The sequence below is a fragment of the Rhincodon typus genome, chromosome 29 (assembly GCF_021869965.1).
Source record: "Rhincodon typus isolate 14 chromosome 29, sRhiTyp1.1, whole genome shotgun sequence".
Lineage (NCBI taxonomy): Eukaryota > Metazoa > Chordata > Chondrichthyes > Orectolobiformes > Rhincodontidae > Rhincodon > Rhincodon typus.
Window position 1 is genome coordinate 15,583,538 of NC_063360.1, and position 25,936 is coordinate 15,609,473.

Here is a 25,936-nt window from a genome sequence, read left to right on the forward strand (position 1 = left end):
TCAGGGCAGTGAGAGGGCAGATAGAGGGGGATCAGGGCAGTAGAGGGTAGTTAGGGGGGTGTCTGGGCAGTTAGAGGGTAACAGCGCAGTGAGAGGGCAGATGGAGGGGGATCAGGGCAGTAGAGGGTAGTTAGGGGGGTGTCAGGGCAGTTAGAGGGTAGCAGCGCAGTGAGAGGGCAGATGGAGGGGAATTGGGGCAGTAGAGGGCAGTTGAGGGGTAACAGGGCAGTGGGAGGGCAGTTGAGGGGGGAGTCAGAGCTGTGGGAGGGCAGTTAGGGGAATCAGGGCAGTGAGAGGGCAGATAGAGGGGGATCCAGGCAATAGAGGGCAGTTAAGGGGTAACAGGGCAGTGAGAGGGCAGTTAGGGTGGGATCAGGGCAGCGAGAGGGCAATTGGAGGGCGTCAGGGCAATGACAGGGCAGTAGGGGGGGAGGCAGTGCAGTGAGGGCTGGGGGCGGACAGGATTGGTGGGGGGGGGGGGGGGGGAGCAGTACACGCCCCCAGGTACTTCCACCCACCTCAGCCCCGCCTGTAACCTTGAGCTAACCGGTCACTACCCAAACAACCAGGCGAACAGCTGGAGACATTGCCCGGAGATATCAGTCCCGATGGGGTTTACAGCCCGGTTGTTAAAACAGAAATGAGAATGCACGCAGGAAACATTTTCCAAAATAAAAAGTTGCCCATCTCGACTTGGGCACTGCCCCCTCCTGCTGCTTTCTGCCTCCTCAATCTGGATACTGCCCCTCCCCGCCTGACAGTGTTGGGCACTGCCCCCTAAACCCCTGAGCCCACCTTACCTTTTAGCCCGGTCTCTCCAGCCCCACTCCTGTCAGTGATGTTGTAGTCCGGCTCGGAATGGCTCAGGATGTTGAAATGCTTCTCCAAGACATGAAGAGAGAGAGAGAGATTCCCTCACTCCCAGACCGACCTTCTCTGCAGCCCTTGGTCTTGGTACAGCTGCCAGGGACCCCGGGCACTAAACTTAAAGCCGGGTGGCCGGTGAGCTGCCATCGCCCGCAGGAACCAGCCCAGGGGGAGGGGGCAGAAGCAGAAAAATTGTTCAATCTTACAGCTCAGCCCCCTTTCTTGGTTCCAGCTCCTGGCCCTTCAGAGCCACACACGCAGAGGCACTATCTGATCTATTCTCTGCTGTCTATGTAGTGGGGAAAGGGGCTTTTATAAAATAAAATCTTATTGTTTGCAGATGTTAATTGCCCCTAGGTCTCACCCGGGCTGCAAGCGGGAGAAAATACCCCCTTCTCCCCTCCCCTGGATCTCCCGGAGCAGCTCCACCTCTGTCTGTGTGAGCCCCCCACCCTTCCCAAAAAAAATACCCCAGCCTTTCAGGAAGAAGTTTACTGAGGGTCTCCTTCCAGCCTAAGGTCCCGGGCTCTGTGCTCCCTTCCTGCTGATGTGGGACTGAACCGACTGCCCACGGTACACGCTCTCACTCACACACTCAGCTCTGGATGTGTGTCTGTCCGGATTGCTATTGCTGTCCTCCTCCTGGATATCCACATCTCCTCCTCCACCCCCCCAAAACAAACCCCCTTCCACTGGCTTCAGGGCTGAGTTTGCAGCGGCTCCTCCCTGCAGAATGAAGTGTCAGGTTACTAATAACCGTTTAATACATTCACCACAGCTGTCAGCAGACTTAGAGCAAGCACGGCCCCTCCGTCTTCCTAATACTGAATGGAAAGGAACAGCCGGGGAAATAAAACACGGCAAATAAAGGCACAGAGGGGACAGAATGAAAATCCAAGAACAAGCTGATTAAGGTGAGCCAAACCCGTGCTCCTCCTGAATTCTCATCCCTCAGTCATTGCCAGCTCATTTGTCCCCAATGCTGTCATTGCCCCCCTGTCCGATCACTGGGTAGTTTTTTACCTGGGATTGAGTGGGAACCCGCTTCCGTCATTGAAGAGCTTCAGATAAAAGTTCGAAGTCACAAAGTGAAAGGAGATAGCCAGTGCAGTGAATACCAATTCCTGCCTGGGCAGACACTCCATGCTCTGTTGCTTCTCTAAGCCTTTCCATGGCTTCAGTTTTGCGAGGTGATTGCAGTCAGTTGACTTCGCTAATGAGTCCTTTCTACCGATCAATGGAGGATGATCGGTCCGTTTCGGTGCATTTACCTAGGGCCACACTCCCTCATTGATCACCCCCCGCACATCTGCCTCTTCCGCAACCCACTCAATCTCTGAAAGACTCCCTCACCTCGCAGTCCATTCTACATGCTCAAACAAACAGAAATTGCTGGAAAAGCTCAGCAGGTTTGGCAGCATCTGTGGAGAGAAATCAGCGTTAACGTTTCAGCTCCAGTGACCCTTCCTCAGAACCCTTTCTTTTTGTTCCATATGTTCATCCGTGATTGAAGATCCTATTGAGAAGAATCTTAAGTAAAACAAAGAATTGTGGATGCTGAAAATAAAAAAAAATCAGAAATTGCTGGAGAAACTCATCAGGTCTGGCAGCACCTGTGCAGAGAAAAACAATGTTAATGTTTCAAGTTCAGTGACCCTTCTCCACAAGAATCTTAAATTGGTCTTTCATCAGTTTGTTCTCTAACCACTTAGGTCATATGTGTATATATGTATATATTTTACATAATACATTTAGAAATCTATTCCTGAGGTAGGGATACTACCACTGCAAGATTAGTACCCTCTGGGGTTCTCTGTGCAGGAGCTCCTCTGGCCATTCCATTCTCAAACAGATATACCATTCTGCACACTGTATGGGGGAGGGGGAATCCCCTCTCAGGGGAAAGCAGGAACAGCCAAGTTTGTAACACTGCAGTCGGCACTGCTGCACATCAGGGCAGGAAAAAGACTGGGAGAGCTTTAGTGGCAGGGAACTCGATTGTAACATAAACTGTAGCAGCAAGCAGGACTCTTATGTTGCCCCCTTGGTGCCAGGGTCAGGGATGTCTCAGAGAAGCTCCAGGGTATTCTGAAGGAGGAGGATGAACAGCCAGCAGTTGTGATACATATTGGTACCAATGACATGGGTAAAAATAAAAGAGATCCTACAAAATGAATTTAGAGAGTTAGGTAGTAGATTAAAGAGAAAGACTACTAAGCAAACTCCAGATTACTTCCAGTGCCAATCGCTACTGAGTATAGGAACAGGAAGATAGTGAGATAGGTCAGATGAACACTTGGTTAAAGGGATGGTGTAGGAGGGAAAGCTTTAGATTTTTGGCTGATCGGGACAACTTGTGCAATAGGTGAGATCTGTAAAAGCTGGGCACCTGAACTGGAATGAGTCCAATATCCTTGCTGGGAGGTTAAACGGTTTTGGCAGGGGAGTGGTGCACTGAGTAGATGTAAAGTCAGCAGCAAGGTCCAATCAGATATAGAAGGAACGCTAGGACAGTCCAGTAGGTGGCGAAGACATGGGCAGGATGTGGCACATGGAAGGTCTAGAAAGCTAAATTGAATCTACTTTAATGCAAGGAGCTTGACTGATTAAGCGGATGAACTTAGAGCATTGATTAGCACATGGGAATATGATGATATTGTTGGAATCACTGAGATATGGTTGAAGGAAGGACAGGACTGGCAGCTCAACATTTTTGGATGTAGATGTTTCAGACACAGCAGGGGGAAGAGAGGTAGAAGCATTGCATTATTGATAAAGGAAACCATCACTGCAGTAATGAGTAGAATCTTCAAAACAGGCCATCTGAGTACAGCTTAGAAATAAAACAAGGGGTGATTACCTTTCTGGGATTATATTACAGGCTTCCCAACAGTAAGAGGGAGATGGAGGGGAAGATATGCAGGCAAATCACAGAAAGGTGTGAGAGAAACAGAGTTATAGTTGTAAGGGACTTCAACTTTGCTAACATTAATTAGGACTGCCTTAGTGTGAGCAAATTAGACATTGTGGAATTTTTAAAGTCATCCTGGAGAGCTTTTTGTGCTAGTGCTGTATGTAGGTAGTCCTACTAGAGATGGGGCAGGGAATGAAGCTGGTCAAGTGGTTGAAGTTTCAGTGGGCAAGCGTTTTTGATATAGTGACCATAGCCCTGTAAGTTTCAAAGTCATTATGGAACGGGATAAGGATAGTGCAGAAGTTAAGTGTCTAAATTGGGGAAAGACTGATTTCAATATCGTTATACAGGCTCTGGCAAACATGGACTGGGAGCTTCTACTTGCATGTGCGTCTACATTTGGAAAGTGAGAATGGTTCAGAAGTAGGATAGTGAGAATTCAGGGCCAGCATGTTCCTCTCAGAGTGAAGGGAAAGGGCAGAAAGTCCAGGTAGCCCTGGATGTTAAGGGATATTGAGAGTTTGATAAAGAAAAAGAAGGAAGCATATATCAGGTACAGCACATTAAAAACAGGGGAGACCCTTCGAAAGTATAGTGAGTGTTGGAGGTTGCTTAAAATGTAAATTAGGAGAGCAAAGACGAGCCACAAAATATCTTTGGCAGATGGGATCAAGGAAAACTCAAGGCTTTTTATACGTCTGTTAAAAGTAAGAGAATTACCAAGGAAAGAGTGGGACCTATTAGAGACCAAAGGGGCAACCTCTGCCTGGACGTAAGTGAGGTCTTAAATGAATATTTATCATCCGTATTCACAGAGCAAAAAGACAATATAGCTAGGGATTTCACTTGGGATGGTGAGGTTCCCGAACATGTTAAAATAAATAAGGAGGAGGTATTAGTTAGCATAAAGGTGCATGAATCCCCAGGGCCTGATGAAATGTATCCCAGACTGCTATGAAAGGCAAAGGATGAGATTGCTGAGACCCTGGTGAATATATTTAATACTTCGCCGGTCACAGGTGAAGTGCCAAATAATTGGAGGATAGCTAATGTGGTTCCTTTGTTCAAGAAAGGCAGCAGAGATAGCTCAGGTAATTACAGACCAGTCAGTCTGATCTTAGTGTTAGGGAAATGATTGGAAAATATTCAGAAGGACAGGATTAATCAATGGAAAGGCAGGGATTGATCAAGGATAGTCAGCATGGATTTGTTACATGGAGATCCTATCTGATTAATTTAATTGAGATGTTTGAAAAGGTGACTCAATATATTGCTGAAGGAAGTGCTATTAATGTGGCCTTTGACAAGGTCCTACATGAAGGATGGTCCAAAATGTAAGACCCAATGGGATCCAAGTTGACAAACTGGATCCAAAATTGGCTTATTAGGAAGAGGGAAGGGTGGCGTGTTTATTTTGTATTTGGAAGCCTGCGACCATGAAAGGGTTTGGTGCTGGGATCCTTGCTGGTCATTATGTACATTAATGACTTGGATGTGAACGTAGTAAGTATAATTAGTAAGTCTGCAGGTGACATGGTGTTGATAGTGAGGAGTTGGTCTCAAGCTACAGCCTGATATTGATCGACTGGTAAATTGTGCAGAGCAATGGCAGAAAGAATTTAATCCCCATAAGTGCAAGGTGATGCATTTTGGAAGGGAAAGGAAGGATATACACAATGAATGGTAGGTCCCTAGGGAATATTGAGGAACGAGGAGACCTTAGTGTATAAGTCCATAGATCCCCCAACGGTGACAGCATGTTAGACAGGGTAGTGAAGTGGCATATGGGATGCTTGCCTTCTTAGCGGGGGAGTAGAACATAGGAGCAAGGAAGTCTTGTTATAATTTTACAAAACATTGGTTAGGCCACAGATGGAATACTCCACTTGCAATTCTCTTCACCACATGATCAGAAAGGCATGGTTGCACAAGAGAGAGCGCAGAGGAGATTCACTAGGCTGTTGCCTGGGATGAAAAGTCTCACTTATGAGGACAAACTGGATAGGCTGAGTTTGTTTTCCTTTGAGTAGAGGAGGCTGATGGGGATCTGATTGAGGAATAGAAAATTATGAGGGTTAGACAGAGTAGCTCATGAGAATCTCTTCCACATGACAGAGATGTCTCAGACCAGTGGGTATGAGTTTAAGAAGAGGAGCAAGTGGTTTAGAGGTAAACTGAAGAAAAGTTGTTTTTTACCCAGAGCTTAGTAGATATATGGAATGTGCGGCTTGAAAGGGTGGTGGAGACAAGTACTCTCGCAACATTTATAAAACATCTGGATGAGCACTCAAGATGCTGGGGCATAGTGGGCATGGACTAAGTGCAAGTAAATGAGATTAATGTAGTTTGGTCTTTGCTGGTTAGCATAGACATGGGGGGCCAAGGGGTCTGTTCTTATGCTGTATAACTCTGTGAATCTAAACACAGGAAGTATGATTAAGAAGACTGAAAACAATATACAAACTGATCATTGGTGGACGATGAAGAGGAAAATCATGGATAGCAGGACAATATCAAGGATTGGTCAGAACATTTGAGTGGAGTTTAAACTGGAGAAGTGTGAGGTAATAGATTTGGAGAGGGCTAACAAGGAAAGGGACGGTATATACAATAGAAGGTAGGTTACAATAAAGACAGAGGAACAAAGGGAACTTAGAGTGAAAGCACACAGATCTCTGAAAGTAGACGATAGGTAGATGTATTGGTCAGGAAAGTATATGGAAAAAATATCCAAAGAATCTTTGTGTTAAGGGCTTGGACGGAGAAAAATTTGTTAAGTGTGTACAAGAAAATTTTCTTTTAAGTATGTGGATGTACCTTCAAGAGAATGAGCAATACCTGACCTTCTGTTGGGAAATAAAGCAGGGCAAGTGACTGAGGTGTCAGTGGGGGAGCACTTTGGGGCAAGTGATCATAATTCTTTTAAAATAGTTTTGGAAAAAGATAGAACCAATCAAAAAGTTAAGGTTCTAAATTGGGGCAAAACCAATTTTGATGGTATTAGACAGGAACTTTCAAAAGTTGATTGGGGGAGGCTATTCGCAGTTAAAGGGACAGTTGTGAAGTGAGAGGCCTTTAAAAATGAGATAATGAGAGTTCAGAGTATGTTCCTATTATTGTGAAGGACAAGGCTGGTAGCTGTAAGGAATGCTGGATGACTAGAGAAATTGAGACTCTAGTCAAGAAAAAGAAGGAGCATATATCAGGTAGAGACAGCTGGGATCGAATGAATCCTTAGAGGAGTATAAGGGCAGTTGGAGTATACTTAAGAGGGAGATCAGGAAGACAAAAAGGGGACATGATATAGTTTTGGCAAATAAAGGTAAGGAGAATCCAAAGAGCTTTTATAAGTACGTTAAGGGTAAAAGAGTAGCTAGGGAGAGAATACAGCCCCTTAAAGATCAACATGTGTAGAACCACAGGAAATGGGTGAGATACTAAATGAATATTTCACATCATTATTTACTGTGGAGAAGGACATGGAAGCTAGGATAACACAGTGTGGAGCTGGAGTAACACAGCAGGCCAGGCAGCATCAGAGGAGCATGAAAGGTGAAGTTTCGGGTCGGGACCCTTCTTCAGAAATGGGGGAGGGGGAAGGGAGCTCAGAAATAAAGAGTGGAGGAGTGGGGCTGGGGAAGGTAGGTGGGATGGTGATAGGTGAGTGCAGGTAGGGAGTGGTGAGGATTGGTCAGTGAGGTGGGAGGAGCGGATAGGTGAGAGAGAAGATGGACAGGTTGTGTCAGATCAATGAGGCGGGGTTGAGAGGGAGGGTTGGTCATGGGATGAGGCCGGGGATGGGGAGATTTTGAAACTGGTAAAATCTACATTTAGGCCATTGGGCTGTAGGCTCCTGAGGTAGAATATGAGCTGCTGCTCCTCCAGTTTCCAGTAGCGTCATTGGGGCCCAGGATGGACACGTCACCCAGGGAGTGGGAGGGGGAGTTGAAATGTTTTGCGACTGGAAGGTGTTGTCATTTGTCGTGAACAGAGCACAGGTGCTCTACAAAGTGGTTTCTGAGCCTCCACTTGGTCTAACCAATGTAGAGGAGGCCACATCGGGAGCAGTGGATGCAATAGACCACATTAACAGATGTGCAAGTGAACATCTGTCTGATGTGGAAGGTTTGTTTTGTGCCTTGAGGGATATGGACCAAATGGGATTGGGTCAGATGGGGATGTTTCATTGGTGCTGATGAGTTGAACCAAAGGGTCTGTTTCTGTGCTGTATGACTCCATGACTCTAAGTCATATTGGACTTGAAACATCAACTTTGACTTTGTGTTATAGAGGGTGAGAACAAATGTTGAATACTGTATGCAGTTCTTATTTAAGGAAGGATTGAAAGTCAGTGCAGGCGGTTCAGAAGAGTTTGAACAGATTGATACTTGGATTGATACTTGGAATGAGTGGATTGTCTGATGGGGATAAATTGGACAGGCTGGGCTTGTTTGCACTGGAGTTTAGAAGAGTGAGCAGTCACTTGATTAGGGTTTATAAGATCCTGAATGCTTTTGACAAGGTGGCTTTGGAAAGTACGATTCCTTACCAACTTTTACAGATGCACCATAGAAAGCATATTGTCCTGGTGTATAACAGTCTGGTATGGCAACTGCTCTGCCAAGGACCGTAAGAAACTACAGAAGGTGGTGTGCACAGCCCAGACCATCATGGAAGCCAACCTCCCACCCATGGACTCCATTTACACATCTCGTTGCTGCGGAAAAGATGCAAACATCATCTAAGACCCATCCCACCGCAAAAATGCTCTACTACAACCTCTTCCATCAGGCAGAAGATACAGAAACTTGAACACATACACCAGCAGGTTCTTCCCTGCCTTTATTAGACTGATGAATGGACTCTCTAACTTCAAATAAAGCTGATCGTGTTATTTTTGATGTTGCCTGGTGCACGTCCTGTGCGGTGTAACCTGTATGCCTTACCATGTCCAAGTTCGTTTTTTTCACCCTATGATACATGTGTCCTTGCTTACCATGACCTGGTCGCAAACAAAGCTTTTCACTGTACTTAGGTACACCTGACAATACATCAAATCAATCAACAATCAACCCTCTTGTGGGCGAGTCCAGACTTGGGGCACACCACCTTAAAATTAGAGACAGAAATGAAGGATTTTTTTCTCAAAGTGTCATCCCACTTTGGAACTCTCTGCCACTGATGGCAGGGTCATTAAATATGTTTTAAGATGGAAGTAGGCAGATTCCTGTTAGACGAGGGAATCAAAGATCATCAGGGATAGATGTGAATGTGGAACTTGAAACACAAACAGCCCAAACATGATCTTATTGAATGATAGAGCAAGCATAAAGGATTGATTGGCCTATTTCTGCTCCTAATTTGTATGTTCATACATAACTCTGTTTTCCTCCCTCCACAGATGCTGCCAGCCCTGCAGTTTCTCCAGCACTTTTTTTTTTGTCATTCCAATCTAACCATGCTGGTCACCTAATCGAGCACTTACCTTTCCAATCCATAACATTCCAGGAGACAACTCCTCTGTTCCAATCCCACAAGAACACACCTCCCTACCACCACTTTCTCAGGATATCCTGGGAAAGAGCGGTCAATTATGTCTTGCCACATTCCTTGATAACCCGAAGATAAATCAGCAGCTGCCCCAAGGTGTAAAGTAGAAAAAACAGAGCAGTGAATATTTTTAAATGTGTGAAGTTTAATTGAAGATTATATTATATTAACCAACTCTGACATCTCTTTGAAATGAACTGACAAAATTGTGTGCCTTAAGATGTGAGTGAAATCAACCAGCTGCAATAACCATTAAAAAGAAAGATTTGCATTGGGCATAGTTTACAGTTCCAAAGAGTTTTATCGGACTTGAAATGTTAACTGTTTTTCTCTCCAGTTACTGCCAGAGCTGCTGAGTTTCTCCAGCAGTTTCTGTTTTTATTTTCTATCTCCAGCAACCACAGTATTTTGTTTTTATTTAAGTTATACTTGCCTTTGTCAACAAAAGCATAGAATAGAAGAAGCACAAAACACTGGTTAGGCCACTGCTTGAGTTATGCTGCAATGCTCACCACCAAACAGAGGATAGAGAGCAAATCCACAAGGATATAAAAGCAAAATACTGTAGATGCTGGTAAACTGAAATAAAATCAGAGTTCTGGGGAAATACAGCAGGCATGGCAGCACTGTGGGGTCAAAGCAACAAGAGGTGATGCTTCACCCTTCAGAATTGATATACAAGGGCCTTGCCTCAGCTGAGAATTTCAGCTCAGATGAAATATTACTTGGGCTGTTGTTCCTTTCCTTGGAAACTGCAGGGAGACCTAATTGAAGTGCATAAGATTAGGAGGGGTCCAAATGAAATGGATTGGGAGGCCCTATTCCCTTTGGTTGAAGGGTCCATAAGCATGGGCATAGATTTAGCATGGAGGTAGGTAGTTTAAAGGAGACTTGAGGGGATTTTTTTCATCCAGAGAATGGGGGATGTGAAGCCTATGACTGACGGGGTGGGACGACCAGGAACCCTTAACATTTTAAATGTATTTGACATATACCCCTGGCATGCATGTCCAAAACTAAGATTTGGAAAATGGGATGACATCAAGTACAGACTGAATATTTTCCTTAGGTAACTTCAATTGAAGGCTACAGAACCAGAGTGTTTCTGGGACTGATTAACAGGACAGAAACACACCCATTCACGCTGACCCGAGACCAAATTCATCTCGATGCAATCTGGGAGTTTTGTAGTTGACAAACTTGGGCAGCAAAGTAAATTAGGTTTTAAATAAAACTACTGGGTGATTGGCCCAGCCTGTTTATTACTGACTAGTGGGACACTCAAACTCCGAGAGTTGCCAATACCTTTTGTTACTGGCAGATATGAAAGAAAACTGATCGATTTAACTCACAAATACCTGACGTGGATTCGGTTGGAATTTCAGCGTTCGAACTTCCGAATGGGGGAGAAAAATGAGAACAGTTCTTTTGCCGCAGCGAAGTGCAAAATCAGATGCGATAACAAACTAATTCTGAGTTGAATCGCGAATTTCCAGCATGTGATCCCCAGGGATTAAATGCTCAAATTGATGGTTTGCGACGTTTTGCCCTGACGATCTCCCAAGTTCCGTTGGGGAATGAGATGAACTCTTATGGAAATTGCGAGCCACAATCGTTGATTATACTATCCACTCAAGTCGTCGGTGGTATGTTACCTACTGCAAATACAGAACGAGATGCGATTGGTATCTTTTGTAAAAACGAATGTTAAAACATCGAATGAATAAATGCAATGCTGTATTCCTTTCCGAGACTGCAATGCAAAACCATGGGGGGTCGGTAGATAGATCTAGAAGGTACACCAGAAATCCTGTGTTGATCTCCTACATAAAGTTTCCAAATGCATGTCATTGATGTAAATTCAAACAGTGCATCCGTCCCATTCCCTGTCCACCGTTTCCTTTATTCCCGTTTTAACACTTTCTAGGTTTTCATTTCCACTCACCACGTTGAATTTATATAGCTGCCTGACAGATGGAGCTTTGAACTCCAATTAGCCGTGCTTATATGGAAGGTATTTTCCCAGAAAATTCAAGAATATTGTTCAGAGAGGAGTCACAATTTAAAAACAACATTAGGCACAATTTGCTTCAAATATCTAATTTCCTTGCACGCTTGCTCTTGACAATTACGTTGCAGAGCAGTACTGGCAAAGTGATACCTGGTTCAAGATGTTAACTCTCAACTGAGACTAAAATCTTTCAGGTGAGTGTAAAAAATACAATGAATGGAGAAGTTCTCCCAATTACCTGGTCGACATTTACCCTTAACCAACTTCCAAAATAGATCATTTTCTCATTTATTTAATTGCTGCTTGTGGGACTTTGTGGTGCATGTATTGAAAGTCACATTTTCCTACAACATGACAAGAAAGTTATACTTCAAAACTACAGTTGACTGTAAAGTGTTTCGAGACATCCGGAGGTCTTCAAAAGTGCTGTATACGTACAATTTGTCATTCATTTCTTCATGATATCAAACTAATTAGCCAACATTGTTTCAGTTTATCTTCTCAACTTCTTCGTCAGTTTGGGTACTGACTCTAACAGGAATATTCATGGTTCCTTCATATGATTATAGGGCAGACTTTAAGTGCTCCTCTCTGTCATTTATAGCAGTGATAATGTTGTCATGAGTTTAAGAGACATTTGGATAAGTACATGAACAGGAAAGGTTTGGAAGATATGGGCCAGGAGCAGGCCGGTGGAACTACTTTAATTTGGGATTATGTTCAGCATGGACTGGTTGGACCATGCTGTATGATTCTATGGGAGATAGGTTAAATAGCACACATCATCATGGATTTGTTTGCTTTAATACCATTGACCAAGTCTGCTAAAGACCCTTTTGATATGATTCTTATTGATATCACCTATATTGAGTATAGTCATCACTTTCCATATGTTCAGAAACTTAATCTTATGTACATTGCTGACGTGGGATAATGCAGAGCAAGTAATTGTATTACAAACGTTCAAACAGTGACTACATTCTTTTTTTAAAAGTACTTTATTAGTTTTAAAGCATTTTGGGAGAGAGGGAGTAAGATTGCTTCTTTTTCACTCTCCCCCACTAGTGGTTACTCCACTGTATACTGTGTGGGTGTGGGGCATTTTATGAGAACAATCCCCTGGTTTTAAGCAGATCAGACAAGACGCTTACAGAGATGAAGCATGAAGAAGGAAATAAGCAATCTTGTTTCTTTGTGAAAGGGGAATGTGGTCTTTGTACAAATCCATTAAACTTAAACCTATCGCACTTAATTCATTTCCTCAGGCACACTGTAGTGAATCAAGATGAGTGATAGTTGGTAGTTGTGCAACATTTATGCCAAGTATTCCTCTTTGTTCTAAAGTTAGTTTTCATTTAGATAGTTTACAGAAGCCTTTCCTTACAGGATGACATGGCACATGCTCTGTTTACAAAACGATGTGACAAATTGAAAGGAAAGATAACTCTATTAATAAGTTGATTTCTGCTGTTTCATCAATTTTTTTAACAATGCAATGGAATGGCAGAATACTTTGTTCTCTTTGTAGATCCACTAGGGGAGTACTCTTCACATCTTGCTGTTTAAAATCCATGAGCTAGCTGTCATAAACAGGGTGTTTTCTGCCTGCAAAAATGTCAGCCTTGTTGGGTGTGAGTGTACAAAACCAGTCCCCATAATGAACAAATATGTTATACAGATATGCAGCTAAGAGAAATATAATCTAAAATATATTTTCCTCCATTTATGTCCTTACAAAGCTGAGCATTAGAGACACACAAGAATACCGATGTATCCTGGTATCCACTGTTGTTAAATGTGAGTTTCCATTGTAAAATGTTAATTTTCACAAAGTATGCAAACCTGTTAAAGAATGATGTCAACAGTAAACATATCAGTAAGGCCAAGTCTTGCATTCTCGTCTTCACAAAAACACATCCCATAAAATTTGCATCTTTACCATAGAGGCAGTAAATAATGGACAGAACCCTATCAATTTTACTGTATATTCTATGGTCCTAACTTCACTGATGCATAGAGCTAATGAAACAATTTAAGTACTTTATCAATATTGCCCTGATCTAATATGATGGATTTGATTGAAATGCCATTCACAATTTGAACTGTAAATATAGAGCATACTGGCGTCTTTTTGAAATTTTACATTCATTTGGCTGCATGGTTGGAGAAGGCCTCTATATTTTCAGTTTTCCCCATTAGTATTTTAGTTCATTGTTTTTGGTTTCTGTCTTCTTTGGTATTGCACATTACAAAGGAATAAGAATGTCCTTCCTTTGGGAAAGCGCAAGCATACTGCATCCTTGGGATGGAAGTTGCTGGGCTGTCACTGAATACTATGATCTCTGAGGTGTCGGGGCCATATTTGTGATATAGTTCAGGAGTTGTACTTGGGTACGTCCCTGCTCTTTTTGCCTCTGCCTTAAAAAACAGGCAGTCACGCAGTGATTACGTCTGCAACCCAATGACCTGATCATCTGAATCAGCATTGAAACATCACCATAATATGAAGCCTCCTCTCCAAACAGCCTTCCAAAGCCAGCCTCTGCTCTAGACTAGAAAGCACACATAGTAGAGAAATAACAACTGCAGTGCATGCAAGGGATGCCAGCTACATTTTTTTCTGAGAAAAAGATACCAGTTGGAGAGATGCCCAGCTTTCACTAGATAGCCCAGCTGCCTTGAAAACAAAATAGCACACATCACCCATGTTGAGACTTTTTATTAAGCGGTTTAAACATTTGCAATGTGGGTGTCAGACCACAGAAATATTTCTTTGCATTCCTGCAAGTAGCTAAGGTGTCTTCATTGTGCAGGAGCTTACAGTACCAAAATTCTTTAGAAGATGAATACTGGATGGATGAGTCTTAGGAAACAACAATGTTTTACATTTAGATAGCATTTTCATGACCTCAAGATATTCCAAAGCTCCTTATCATCAATGAAATAGATTTGAAATAAAGAGATCACGGTAATGTCAGAAATGGGACATTCAGTTTACAGACAGAAAGATCCCAAAAAGAATTACCTTGTACCTGAATAGATCTGTTGTGATTTTGGTCAAAGGATAAATATTGGCCAGGACAATATGGAGAACACCCTTGCTTTTCTTTGAAATAGCATTGTGAATTAATTTACATTCAACTGAGAGTGCAGCTTGGGCCTCAGTTTAATCTTGCCCCGAAAGGATGACACCTTCTGACAGTGCAGCACTTCTTCAGTTTTGCTTTGGGAATAGCAGCCTAGGGTTTAGAGGGATATGGGCCAAATGCTGGTGACTGGGTCTAGGTCAGATTGGGATGTCTGGTCAGCACGGACGAGTTAGGCTGAAGGGTCTGCGAAATAACTCTACAGGAGCCGGTATCCCGTCACCAAGTCGCCTTTTACACACAGAGAGTCCCTGACACTGATCCAGCTCCCTCAGAGCCAGCTCTCGGAATGAACAGGATGTCTGACACTCCTGTTCTTATCTGTGAGCCAAGTCTCCCTGATTGGACCAGATTGACAGCCCCAGTCAGGGAACTCATATTCCATGATGTCCACCTGGCTGAACTGGTTGCAATCACTACAGTCTGTGTCTGTGCTATATGTCTCTATGGCTTTATGTCTACAGAGTGGGACTTGAACCGTTCACCTTTAGATTCAGGTGAGAGCACAAGCCTTTGAGACATGACTGATACTGTGAGAAGCACATGGTTTTTCCCTCTATTTTCTGACCGCACTCAGAAAGTCCTTGGCACCATAGGAATACGATGGCCTTAACACCTCGATATCTCTGTTAAGACTTTGGTTGTCAGCTCCATTTTTAGGAAATTATGTCATATAGTTTAGGTATCATGAAAAAGGGCATACAAATGGTCCTGATTGTGATTTAAATGGTCTTTCATAGAAAGGTTGAAGTTCCCAGCCCTTGGTCTTGGGTAATGACAATGTTCTCCACAGGATTGAAAACAAAGAAGAACAAAGCCTTCAGCTTTCTCCTGACACCAGCAAATTGCATCCTCATTTCCAGCGAGACAGGATGGAGGTTGGTGACTGCATTGACTTAGTCAGTGCCCTTCTCACACATGCTATGATATATGTTTGGAGCAGGTGGAGCTTGAACTTAGGCCCCCTGGCCTACAGGGTAGGAATGCCACTACTGTGCTACAAGATCCTTTGCAGTTTATTCTAGTCATTTCAATCCATCTGTGTGGACATTTATGACACACCTCCAGGGCAGATGGTACTGGAACCTGAACTTTCTGATGCAGACCTACAGACATTGCCACCACACCACAAGACCCTTATCAGTCCATTCTGTGTTTAGAACACAAAACTGACTCATCTGTCATCTCTCTGTATTCTAGGCCCATGGCAGGCAGCTTAAATAAACAAATTCTATGCCCAAGATGTTTCAGGAGGAATAACATCTTCACAAATAAGCACCACTTTCTGAATCAATATTTTCAAAGCAAAATAATGTTACTGATTTCCAATGAAGGGTCATCAAGGTCTGGGAAACCCAAAATGGTTCATGTTAGAATTCCATGCAAGTCCTAATTGTCTCAGACAAAGGGACAAATAATAGGCTCTGAAAATTTTCACCTGTTTCCAACTAATGGGTGGTGCTGGACAAGAACAAATCCATCAAGGCCATGATGTAAATAGGATGTGTCTAAAGAGATTAGGAATACCTGTGACAACAAGGTGCAGGGCTGGATGAACACAGCAGGCCAAGCAGCATCATAGGAGCAGAGAGGCTGACGTTTCGGGCCTAGACCCTTCATCAGAAAAGGGGGAGGGGAAGAGGGTTCCGAAATAAATAGGGAGAGAGTGGGAGGCGGATAGAAGAGGGATAGAGGAGAGGATAGGTGGAGAGGAAACAAACAGGTCGAAGAGGCGGGAATGGAGCCAGTAAAGGTGAGTGTAGGTAGGGAGTTAGGAAGGGGATAGGTCAGTCCAGGGAGGACGGACAGGTCAAGGGGGCGGGATGAGGTTGGTCGGTAGGAGATGGAGGTGCGGCTTGAGGTGGGAGGAGGGGATAGGTGGGAGGAAGAACAGGTTAGGGAGGCAGGGACGAGCTGGACTGGTTTTGGGATGCGGTAGGGGGAGGGGAGATTTTGAAACTTGTGAAATCCACATTGATACCAGGAATACCTGTGAGTTGTCTCAAAGGAGGCCATCTTCAGCAAGTAGCAATTACTACTGTCTTATATAGTGATCTAAAACCTTCCTCAAAGAACAGCAATTCCAATACTGTTATCCAACTTGTTGAGTTATTTAATAGCATCGGCTGTGGAACATTTTGGGATTCTTTTTTGGTTTAAGATCCGATGTAAAGGTAATTCTTCAAATAGTGAATAAGTCCAGAATCAATTTCCTCTTGCAATAGGATCACTAACCAGAGGCCAGGTTTCATGTGATTGGATAAAGAACTACAGATTACATGAGGAACAACAATATCATGCAGTCTGTTCATGTGATCTAGAGACTACTGCATGACTGGAAAGAAAACGCAAATTAAATAGTAAATTTCAAAACAAAATTTGATAATTTTTTGAAGGGAGGGTATTTTCAGGGCTAATGGGAAAGGACTAGGGATTGGAATTAATTGAGTAGCTTTACCAAAGAGGAAAAGAGCTGGGCTGAACACCTCCTTTTAATTCTAAATTATTGTTTTCATTGATATAAGGTTGAAAGAAAATTGGAGGAATGTTTTCCTAACTCATTGCAATCAGGCCGAGACATTTGTCTGTCTCCAGTGAACAACACTTTTTAGGGTTCTTGTGGTGCAGTGGTAGTGACTCTACCTCTGAACCAGGAGGGGTTCAAGTCCTACCTGCTCCAGAGTTGTTTTATAACATCTTTGAATGGGTTGATTAGAAAATATCTGAACAACACTTTTAAGCGTTCTTTTGGCTCTGTGATAGTGTCCCTACATTCAAGGATGTACACATTGTGTGAGAAAACATGGAAGTGGATGATCACCCATGATCTAGAATAGTAGAAAAGGCTCAAAGGGCTGAATGGCCTATTGTGTTCATATTTTCCTAAATCTTCTTGGCTCAAGCTTATACACAGCCAAATATGGGAAGAAGTAACATCTTTCTGATTAGCTCTAACAGTCTTCTATTATACCCTTGAACCAAACTGAATGGTTAAAATTTGCAAAACATGAACAAACTGACACCTGGGTTGAAATAGAATAATCCTGAAAGGCGAAAAGTTAGCATGTCTGAATCCATTGTATCTGACTATCACACTTTAACGTCCTAAATAAATGCATTTCATAGCTGGAATTGTTCATAACAGACTTTGTCCTAGTGATAACCTAATGTCTACAGTATTCCTAATTAGAAATCCATCCCTTCTAGACTAACCCTTGTCTGCACTTCTTCCTTCATTGATTTAAAGTGTTATCTTCCTTGCAGAAGCCATAGTTTCCACTTTTGTTCTGTATTCCTTCTTCGGAATTTCTCTCTTGCTGTGTCCTCCTTTCCAAGTTTTCTGGCTGCCAGCCATTTCACTTGTTTTATCTCAACGTGGCTTTTGCTGCTGTCTCACTATTTGACAATCGATTGTATCCATCTGGTGACAGTAGAATGTTCAAACAGTGACAGCTCCTAATGGATTCTGTCTCAAGTAACAGATTCCTTTGCTGCTTACCTTACGTGTCTGAACAACTTTTATTTTTGTTCCAGGGAATGGGCCAGAGAAGCTGTTCCACCACAAGATTGAGAATGCTCACACTAGAAGATTAATAAGTGAGCTGTAGATACTGCAATTTTGATAGGAAATAAACTAATCACTAAGAAAATTCTCAGGGTAGATTCTACTATTACAGATGTGCTAATAATACTATTTCGTCAAGCATCGGGTGCTTTGATGACTTCACCTTGGATGGTCTAACAGTGTGATGTATTTTGGAAGAGCAAAGCCTAATATGAGCACTTCAATGAAACCATTAGGATTGTGGACAGTTAACACACTGTCAGTTCAACACCTTGCTATCCAATAAGACAAAAGAGCTCACTAAAGTATGGAAAGGAAATATTTTGAACATAACGAAGCGGCACACTGTCCTCGGGAAGGTTTTCCAGACAATTCTTCCAATACCGATCTTCTCAAGCCAGTAAATGTTATATAAGATTAACCTTAAAATAATTACACCTTTTGAGAAACATTCAACATAGCTGCTTCTTATGACACTTTTTTTGGATTGATGTTTGATGATCAACTACTTTATTAAATAAATTAGACCAATGTGTAATGTATGTGGCATAATGGCACAGATTTCAAAGGGCAAATAATGTCATACTATACACCCAATTAAAATTAGTATTCATACCCTTTATGCCATATTGTATACCACATTACTTGTGATAATAATGTTTCTGAGGGGACTGAGATCACTTAATCCAGTTAATATTAAAATTTTCTGTTTTAATGGGCAATCATAGAATTTGATGTATTATAGATTATCCTCAAAATCATCATGCTTAATTTTTAGATGATCTAGTCCGTGGTGTTTAAGGAATTTGAGCCCTATGAGAGGAAATTGAGAGCAGAATTTGAATGTGACAAAATCTGGAGCCATCTAAAAGGATCATCCTTAGTTCTGAAATGTGAAACCGAAAATGGATTAAAATGGAAAGTAAAGTGTCTTTTGTCTTTTCAAAGCAGATTGCAAGCATCTAATACTCAAATTTAAACTCGGGTTTTGGAGGAATGTAAATAAACATTTCACAAGACCACTGAGTTTATCGTCAAATAAAATGGAGAAACTCCAGCAAGAATTGGGACAATAGGCTGAATGGCCTCCTTTTTTGCCACAAGACTTTTGTGATCCTGTGAGTCGAGCTAGAGGAGAGTATGTTTTCACAGAAACTTGGCTACAATCTGAGGACGTTTGGGAGCTGAATTTGAGATTATTTAAACAAAAAGTTGCAAAACTAAGGGAACATTCCATCAGAGTAATTGAAAGGAGAAATTGTAATGAATGGAGTCGGGAGGTGGAGGTGAGAAACAGAAATTGATATAAATCATCGATGGGAGTAGTTTGCAAACCTCCTAACTGTGATGATTTAATAAAGGAATGTACATTTAAATTAGAGAAGCCTTGTAAGAAGAACAAGACAGCATGAGTATAAACAGTGAAAGCAAATTAAGACTTACTGAATACAAAAATCAGAATATAAACTTTCCTAATTACAGCATGGCTTCACCTAACAAAGCAGTGGGTGAGCCTCAATAACATTATCAGTAGACACTGGAAGTGGTGATCAGATAGTAAGGCTGTATCATAGAATCACAGAAATCACCACCCAGTTTGGTGTGAGGAATGGAATGTTACAAATCAAATTTTGGAATTATGTAAGAATAGTTTGGAAAAGCAGAAAGACTTGGCCAGAATAAGTTGGGATAAATTATGCAATGGTGCTGAATATTGCAATTTATTGTTCTAATTAGGGCTGAAGAAGACAGGGATTTGGGATAACAGGAACTTAATTTCTTTGGGACTTGTAGATTAGAAAATGCTCCAAAAAGCAATAAATAGGCACAGTTAAGGAATTGTCCAGCAAGTGGGGACATGTGGCCTCATCTCTGAATCCTGAGTCGACAAGGTGCCCACATTTGGTGGGAGGGCACTGGTGACTTCTCCATTGTATCCAGCCCGTCCATTTGGTAGGGCATTAGAAGCGATTCTAAAAACCCGCTCCTATCAAAAATAGCCTTTGTACAGAAACAGTTGAGAGTATTTGGTCAGTCCGGCACTGGCAGTGGAGAGGAGGTGGTGGAGTTGCATCGGCATTGATGATGGCATCGGCAAGGTGGGCCCAGCAGTGAGAGATGGCACCTGAAAACTGGCAACTCTGACATTTGTGGGTCCAGTAAAAAAGGTTGGGCAGTGGTGGTGTGAACTAGAGCAGCAGATAAGGGAAAAAGAAGGACTCTTTTTCAATTATATCTTTTTTTAAAAGCTATTTTAAGTTATTCAAAATGGCACCGGAGTGTGGCAACTGTTGAAGCTTTTCACTGTATTTTCCCTTAACTACAAGTGAAAATTAATCATTCAATTCAATTCAATTCAATTCAAAAGGTGATAGATAATAGGGTCATTGAATATCTCAAGGCAGAGGTAGATAGTTTTTCGACTAAGGGAGTCTGTGGTATCGGGATAGGCGGAAATGTGGAGTTGAGACCACAGTGAGATCAGCCAAGACCTTTTTGAAATAGTAGAGCAGGCTAAAGAGGTTAAAAGGCCTATTCCTGCTCCTAATTTGTATGTCCATATAGTTGTAAACTCATGTACTGCTAGACTTGGAAAAAAGGTGTAATTACCACAATAGGTTAACACATATGTATTAAGTGTTGGCAGGATATTATTGTACCGTGTAATTCAAGAATATGCAACCATCATGGCAACAGATCAGAACCCCAAAATACAAGGAACATTTTTCATTTTTCATTTTTCAAAATTTATATTTTTAAATGTTAACTGCTGCAGATGAAAAAGCTTATGGATGTAAATTCAGTGCAGTCGGACAAAGTCCTGTGTGTAACCCATTGAATGTTGCATCTGTAAAGTGTCAGGGAAATTTCAAACGGAAAGACAGAGAGATGGAGAAAGACGTAACAGGAAGCAATAATGAGGGGAGCTGCCTATCATCCACCTCTCAGCATAAAGCCACTTGTTACAGACTTTTCTTGTGTGTGTTTTGCCCTTCTAGGAATATACAAAAGTGTTGAAAAACATTCAAACCTCTTATGTGTGTGCCAGTGGACAAAAGTGTTCTAGTGAACTGAGGCAACTATCGAAGCAATCAAAAAGAAAGAGGACAACAGAAAGACTCTCTTGCCCTGAGTGCTGCCATCCAACCACTGTCAAAAGGAAACAGAACAAAAGAACAAAGAACAAAGAAAATTACAGCACAGGAACAGGCCCTGCGGCCCTCAAAGCCTGCGCCGATCCAGATCCTCTATCTAAACCTGTCGCCAATTTTCCAAGGATCTATATCCCTCTGCTCCCTGCCCATTCATGTATCTGTCCAGATACATCTTAAATGATGCTATCGTACCTGCCTCTACCACCTCCGCTGGCAACGTGTTCCTGGCACCCACCACCCTCTGCGTAAAGAATTTTCCACGCATATCTCCCTTAAACTTTTCCCCTCTCACCTTGAAATCATGACCTCTAGTAATTGAGTCCCCCACTCTGGGAAAAAGCTTCTTGCTATCCACCCTGTCTATACCTGTCATGATTTTGTAGACCTCAATCATGTCCCCCCTCAACTTCCGTCTTTCTAATATAAATAATCCTAATCTACTCAACCTCTCTTCATAGCCAGCGCCCTCCATACCAGGCAACATCCTGGTGAACCTCCTCTGCACCCCGTCCAAAGCATCTACATCCTTTTGGTAATGTGGTGACCAGAACTGTACGCAGTATTCCAAATGTGGTCGAACCAAAGTCCTATACAACTGTAACATGACCTGCCAACTCTTGTACTCAATACCCCGTCCGATGAATGAAAGCATGCCATATGCCTTCTTAACCACTCTATCGACCTGCGTTGCCACCTCCAGGGTACAATGGACCTGAACACCCAGATCTCTCTGTGCATCAATTTTCCCCAGGGCTTTTCCATTTACTGTATAGTTCGCTCTTGAATTGGATCTTCCAAAATGCATCATAAAAGGATTTCAACAAACTACAAAAGCCAAAATTAAAAAAATTAACTGTTCCACTATAATGTTCCATCATCTACTCTTCACAAATGAACCAAGAAGACTGATCCATATATCTTTTAACATTTATCTTTTATTGGTCTTGCTTCTTATTCCTAATCTGTGTGTAAGTATGTTGTGTTATTAATTATTTTGTGTTACTAATTCTTGTGTTTAGTATCTAATGAACTTCCTCTTATGTTAACTCACGAAAGCCATAAGACCATAAGACATAGGAGCAGAAATTAGACCATTCAGCCCATCGAGTCTGCTCCGCCATTCAATCATGGCTGATAAGTTCCTCAACCCCATTCTCCCGCTTTCTCCCCGTAACCCTTGAACCCCTGATAATCAATAACTTACCTATCTCGTCTTAAATATAGTCAATAACCTGGCCTCCACAGCCTTCTGTGGCAATAAATTGGTTCCTTTAAAAGCATAAATTCATTTGGGTATGGGAGAAAAGCATCTGCTGGGAGGGGATTATTATTAAATTAACATTGTTGCAAAAAGACAAGGGGCAGGATGTACAAAAGAACGGGAGCCAATTCATCTCTCCCAACTAGAGGCTTAACAATCTGGTGTATCCATGTGGAACCATATTAATTTGGGGTACCTCACCTGGTGGCTGATCGTAACATAATAAATTTGAAAACCATGAGGTAACCTTTCGAGAACATAGGCATTTGAGGAAATCATGACAGTATGACTTGTCACTAGTTACTATACATTTACGCAAGTAACAACAACAACTCATATTTACATAGTTGGAGGAAGATTGGTAAAGGCTGGGGGAGAGAGAAATCACAAAATTAGAGCAGTCTCTGGTGTGACTTACCATGTGAGGTGTGAGACTGGGAAAATTAATTTATAATAAAACATGTAAATTTTAAAAAATATAACACGGAGATAGTGTTGAGTTCAGTGTTGGATTTCAGTGACTTCACCAGTACGCTAATTCAGATCGTGCAATATCTGAATGAGCTCAGATCATATTTGCCAGTCATTGTGACATCATAATTTCCATAGAACGAAGCTACTTTCTCTGTCGTTGCTCACGTTGTGTTAGTTTTAGTCCTTGTCAACATTAAATACATTGGTCAAAAAATGCTCTGCCAAACGGCAGATAAAAAGCAGACCACTTCCATAGCTCTGCCTCATATAATCATTCAACGAATAACCACCCAAACAGAAGCAACACCAAATGAAAAAATTACGCGAAAGGAGTTAAGCTCTAGAAGGTCACTTACAATTGCCCATGGATTGACTCTATTCATCATTAAACATAATTAGTGAGCACTACACTAGAAACAGGATACTGTACGTCAATGCCATACTTTGATCAGCAATCTCGCACTCTGGGCTGAATAGGAAGCAGCAGTTTGGTCCACTGGGATTGTGCATAATGGGATTCTATACATATGAATGCAGGGGGTCAATCCAATGGGACTCTTACACAATGAGAGGGCAAAGAGGTTTTGTCCATTGGAATTCAGAGCAGAGAACTGAATAAGAAGTAATTTGTTCACAGCACCTATCTGGATATGTTCATATAGTGAAACTGTTTTAATATTTATTAGTAATGCAGACACAATGTGTATTCTATCAGTCAGTGTTTGGGTGCACATCAGGGATAGCTGCATTATAGTGAACTTCATACAACAGAGATAGTGTTTTATATTCAACGACAGGTTATAGAAAGAGGATTTTATGTGGACATGAACATGTTCTGACCCATGAGCTCTAGGAATTAATGTCACATTTTCCTTCTGTATTTGACACTGTCGGTTTTAGCTTGCTGAACTCTTTGGCTGCAATAGTTCCAGGGATACAAAGAGGTTTCAGTGGAGCATGGGAACATGGAGAAAATCCTTTCTCCAGACTTGGAGGTCCCATCGAATTTAACAGGACACTCGCACAACCAAAATTCTGCAACTCTAAAAATGACAATAGGCCTCATACATAATGGGTTGAGGAAACATTTCCTGATCTAAAATGCTTAACCAACTCCCCACCCTGATCATTTCCCATTGCTGAACTCAATGGATCATTTGAAATCATATATACAAATATATGAATTCATGAATGTGTGTACATTTTGTATTTAACTAGGAAATGAACCTAAACATTTACTTCTAATGAAATCAGATTTCAACACCATTGAATGTAAAATCTTTATTTTTAAAAGCATTTACCATTCAAAATAAAGCAGATAGTCTTCTAGCAGAGTGCAAAGAAAAGGGAAACACCATTCAATGGCATCATGTTCTTTATTAATTTAGTAGAGACAGCAGCAGTTGCTTTGCAACAGCTGATGATTTACAATACTCAGGGAACTGTAAAATGACAAAGCACAGGAAAAGACAATTCTATCCATCATGTCTATGCTGGTTCTCAGGTAGAACTATCCAATTGGGTGTGTCTCTTTTGTTCTTTCACCAGAGTTTTGGAAAATAATCCTGTTCAAATTGTTGTATTCTTACCCAGGATGTGGGCATTGCTGCTTCGAACAATGTTTGTCAATCTCTAGTGGTCTTCGAGATGGTGAGAGTGAGCTGCTTTCTTTAACCATATGTGCAGTCCCATTGGACTGTTAGACAGTTGCAGGATTTTGAAGCTACAACAGTGAGGGTCCAGTGATCTATTTCCAAGTCAGGACGCTGTGCGGTTTTGAGGGGAACTTGCAGGTCATGGTGTTACCACGTGGCTGCTGCCTTAGTCCTTCTAGGTGAGAGCTCATGGGTTTGAAAGAAGCTGTTGAAGGAGCTTTGGTGAGTAGCTACAGTACATCTTGTACACAGTATGCACTATTGCCACTGTATATCGCTGGTAGAGGGACTGAGTAGATAGAAATTTGTTGGGGGCAGTGCATTAGGGTAGGGTTAGGGCGAGCACCCATGGAAATTAACTGATGGCCAGGTTACAGACTCAGACCAAGCCTGCACACTGCCCCACCCTATTGCCATAACACAATGAGTGCAGGCTAGGTTAGATGGATCAAGAGGGGGTACTAAGTTTGGGGAGTTGCCCTTGTTGCACAAAATAACCCACTACCCACATTTTAGACAAAAATGGCTGCCAACACTTGCACCTCTGCCCATGGCCAATTGGATTATGGCATGGGAGGGCTAATATAGAGGTAATTTGAACTTTGAAACAAAGTCACTCAGCCCTTGGCATTGTATGTCCACATAGTTGGCAGGCTGCCAATTTCAGCAACCACACAATCTCCGTTTTATGGGAGTGAGTTGGAAGCTTGTTGGCTGCCCTATTTTATGTATCCTTCACCAAAAACATATCCAGTGAGGCATTGAATATCCAGACCAATGTAAAAGAACGAGATAAATGTTGAAGGGATGGAAGAAAGTTTTGTCATCTCCCCGATAGTACCTGGCAGGTCAGAATGACAGAGATAGTGACAGAGTGTGTAACTGAGAATTTGGGGCAAAGTGGGAATTTGGGCCAGAGAAGGAAAGATGTGCTTTAAAGTTTACTGCAAATGATAAAGTCACTAGGAGTGAGAGGTGAGCAAGAGAGGAAATAAACAAGACTGAGATTGACAGCAGCATGACATCACGAGTACAGAAAAAGCAGCTCATTGGTGAGTAGGTTTGTTCAGTACATCTAATCTTTAAAGTGAAGGTTGAGTGTTTGCTTTGTGTTTAAGTATCTAGGCTATTTTTCTCCCTTTTTTAGAGAAAAGCTTGTTAAGTCTTCATGGTCAGTTCATACCTATTCAAAGGGTTACAAATAGTTTTTAGAGTTATGAGGTGGCAGCTAATAAGGGCCAAATGGAGTATACAGTCTGCGATATGTATAAAATCATGGACATACCACGTGTTCCAGATAAACACACGTGTAGGAAGTGTCACCCGACTGCACAAGGT

At 42.1% G+C, this 25,936-nt stretch overlaps 1 protein-coding gene across 1 annotated transcript in view; it reads right to left on the reverse strand.

Moving 5' to 3' along the window:
• The window catches only part of nrtn (neurturin), a 131,495-nt gene extending 130,481 nt beyond the window's left edge, over positions 1 to 1,014 (reverse strand). Inside the window, exon 1 of the mRNA XM_048613907.1 lies at positions 932 to 1,014. Coding sequence (XP_048469864.1) covers positions 932 to 1,014 — 83 coding nt within the window. The remainder of the gene's footprint in view (positions 1 to 931) is intronic.
• Positions 1,015 to 25,936: the final 24,922 nt, after the last annotated feature.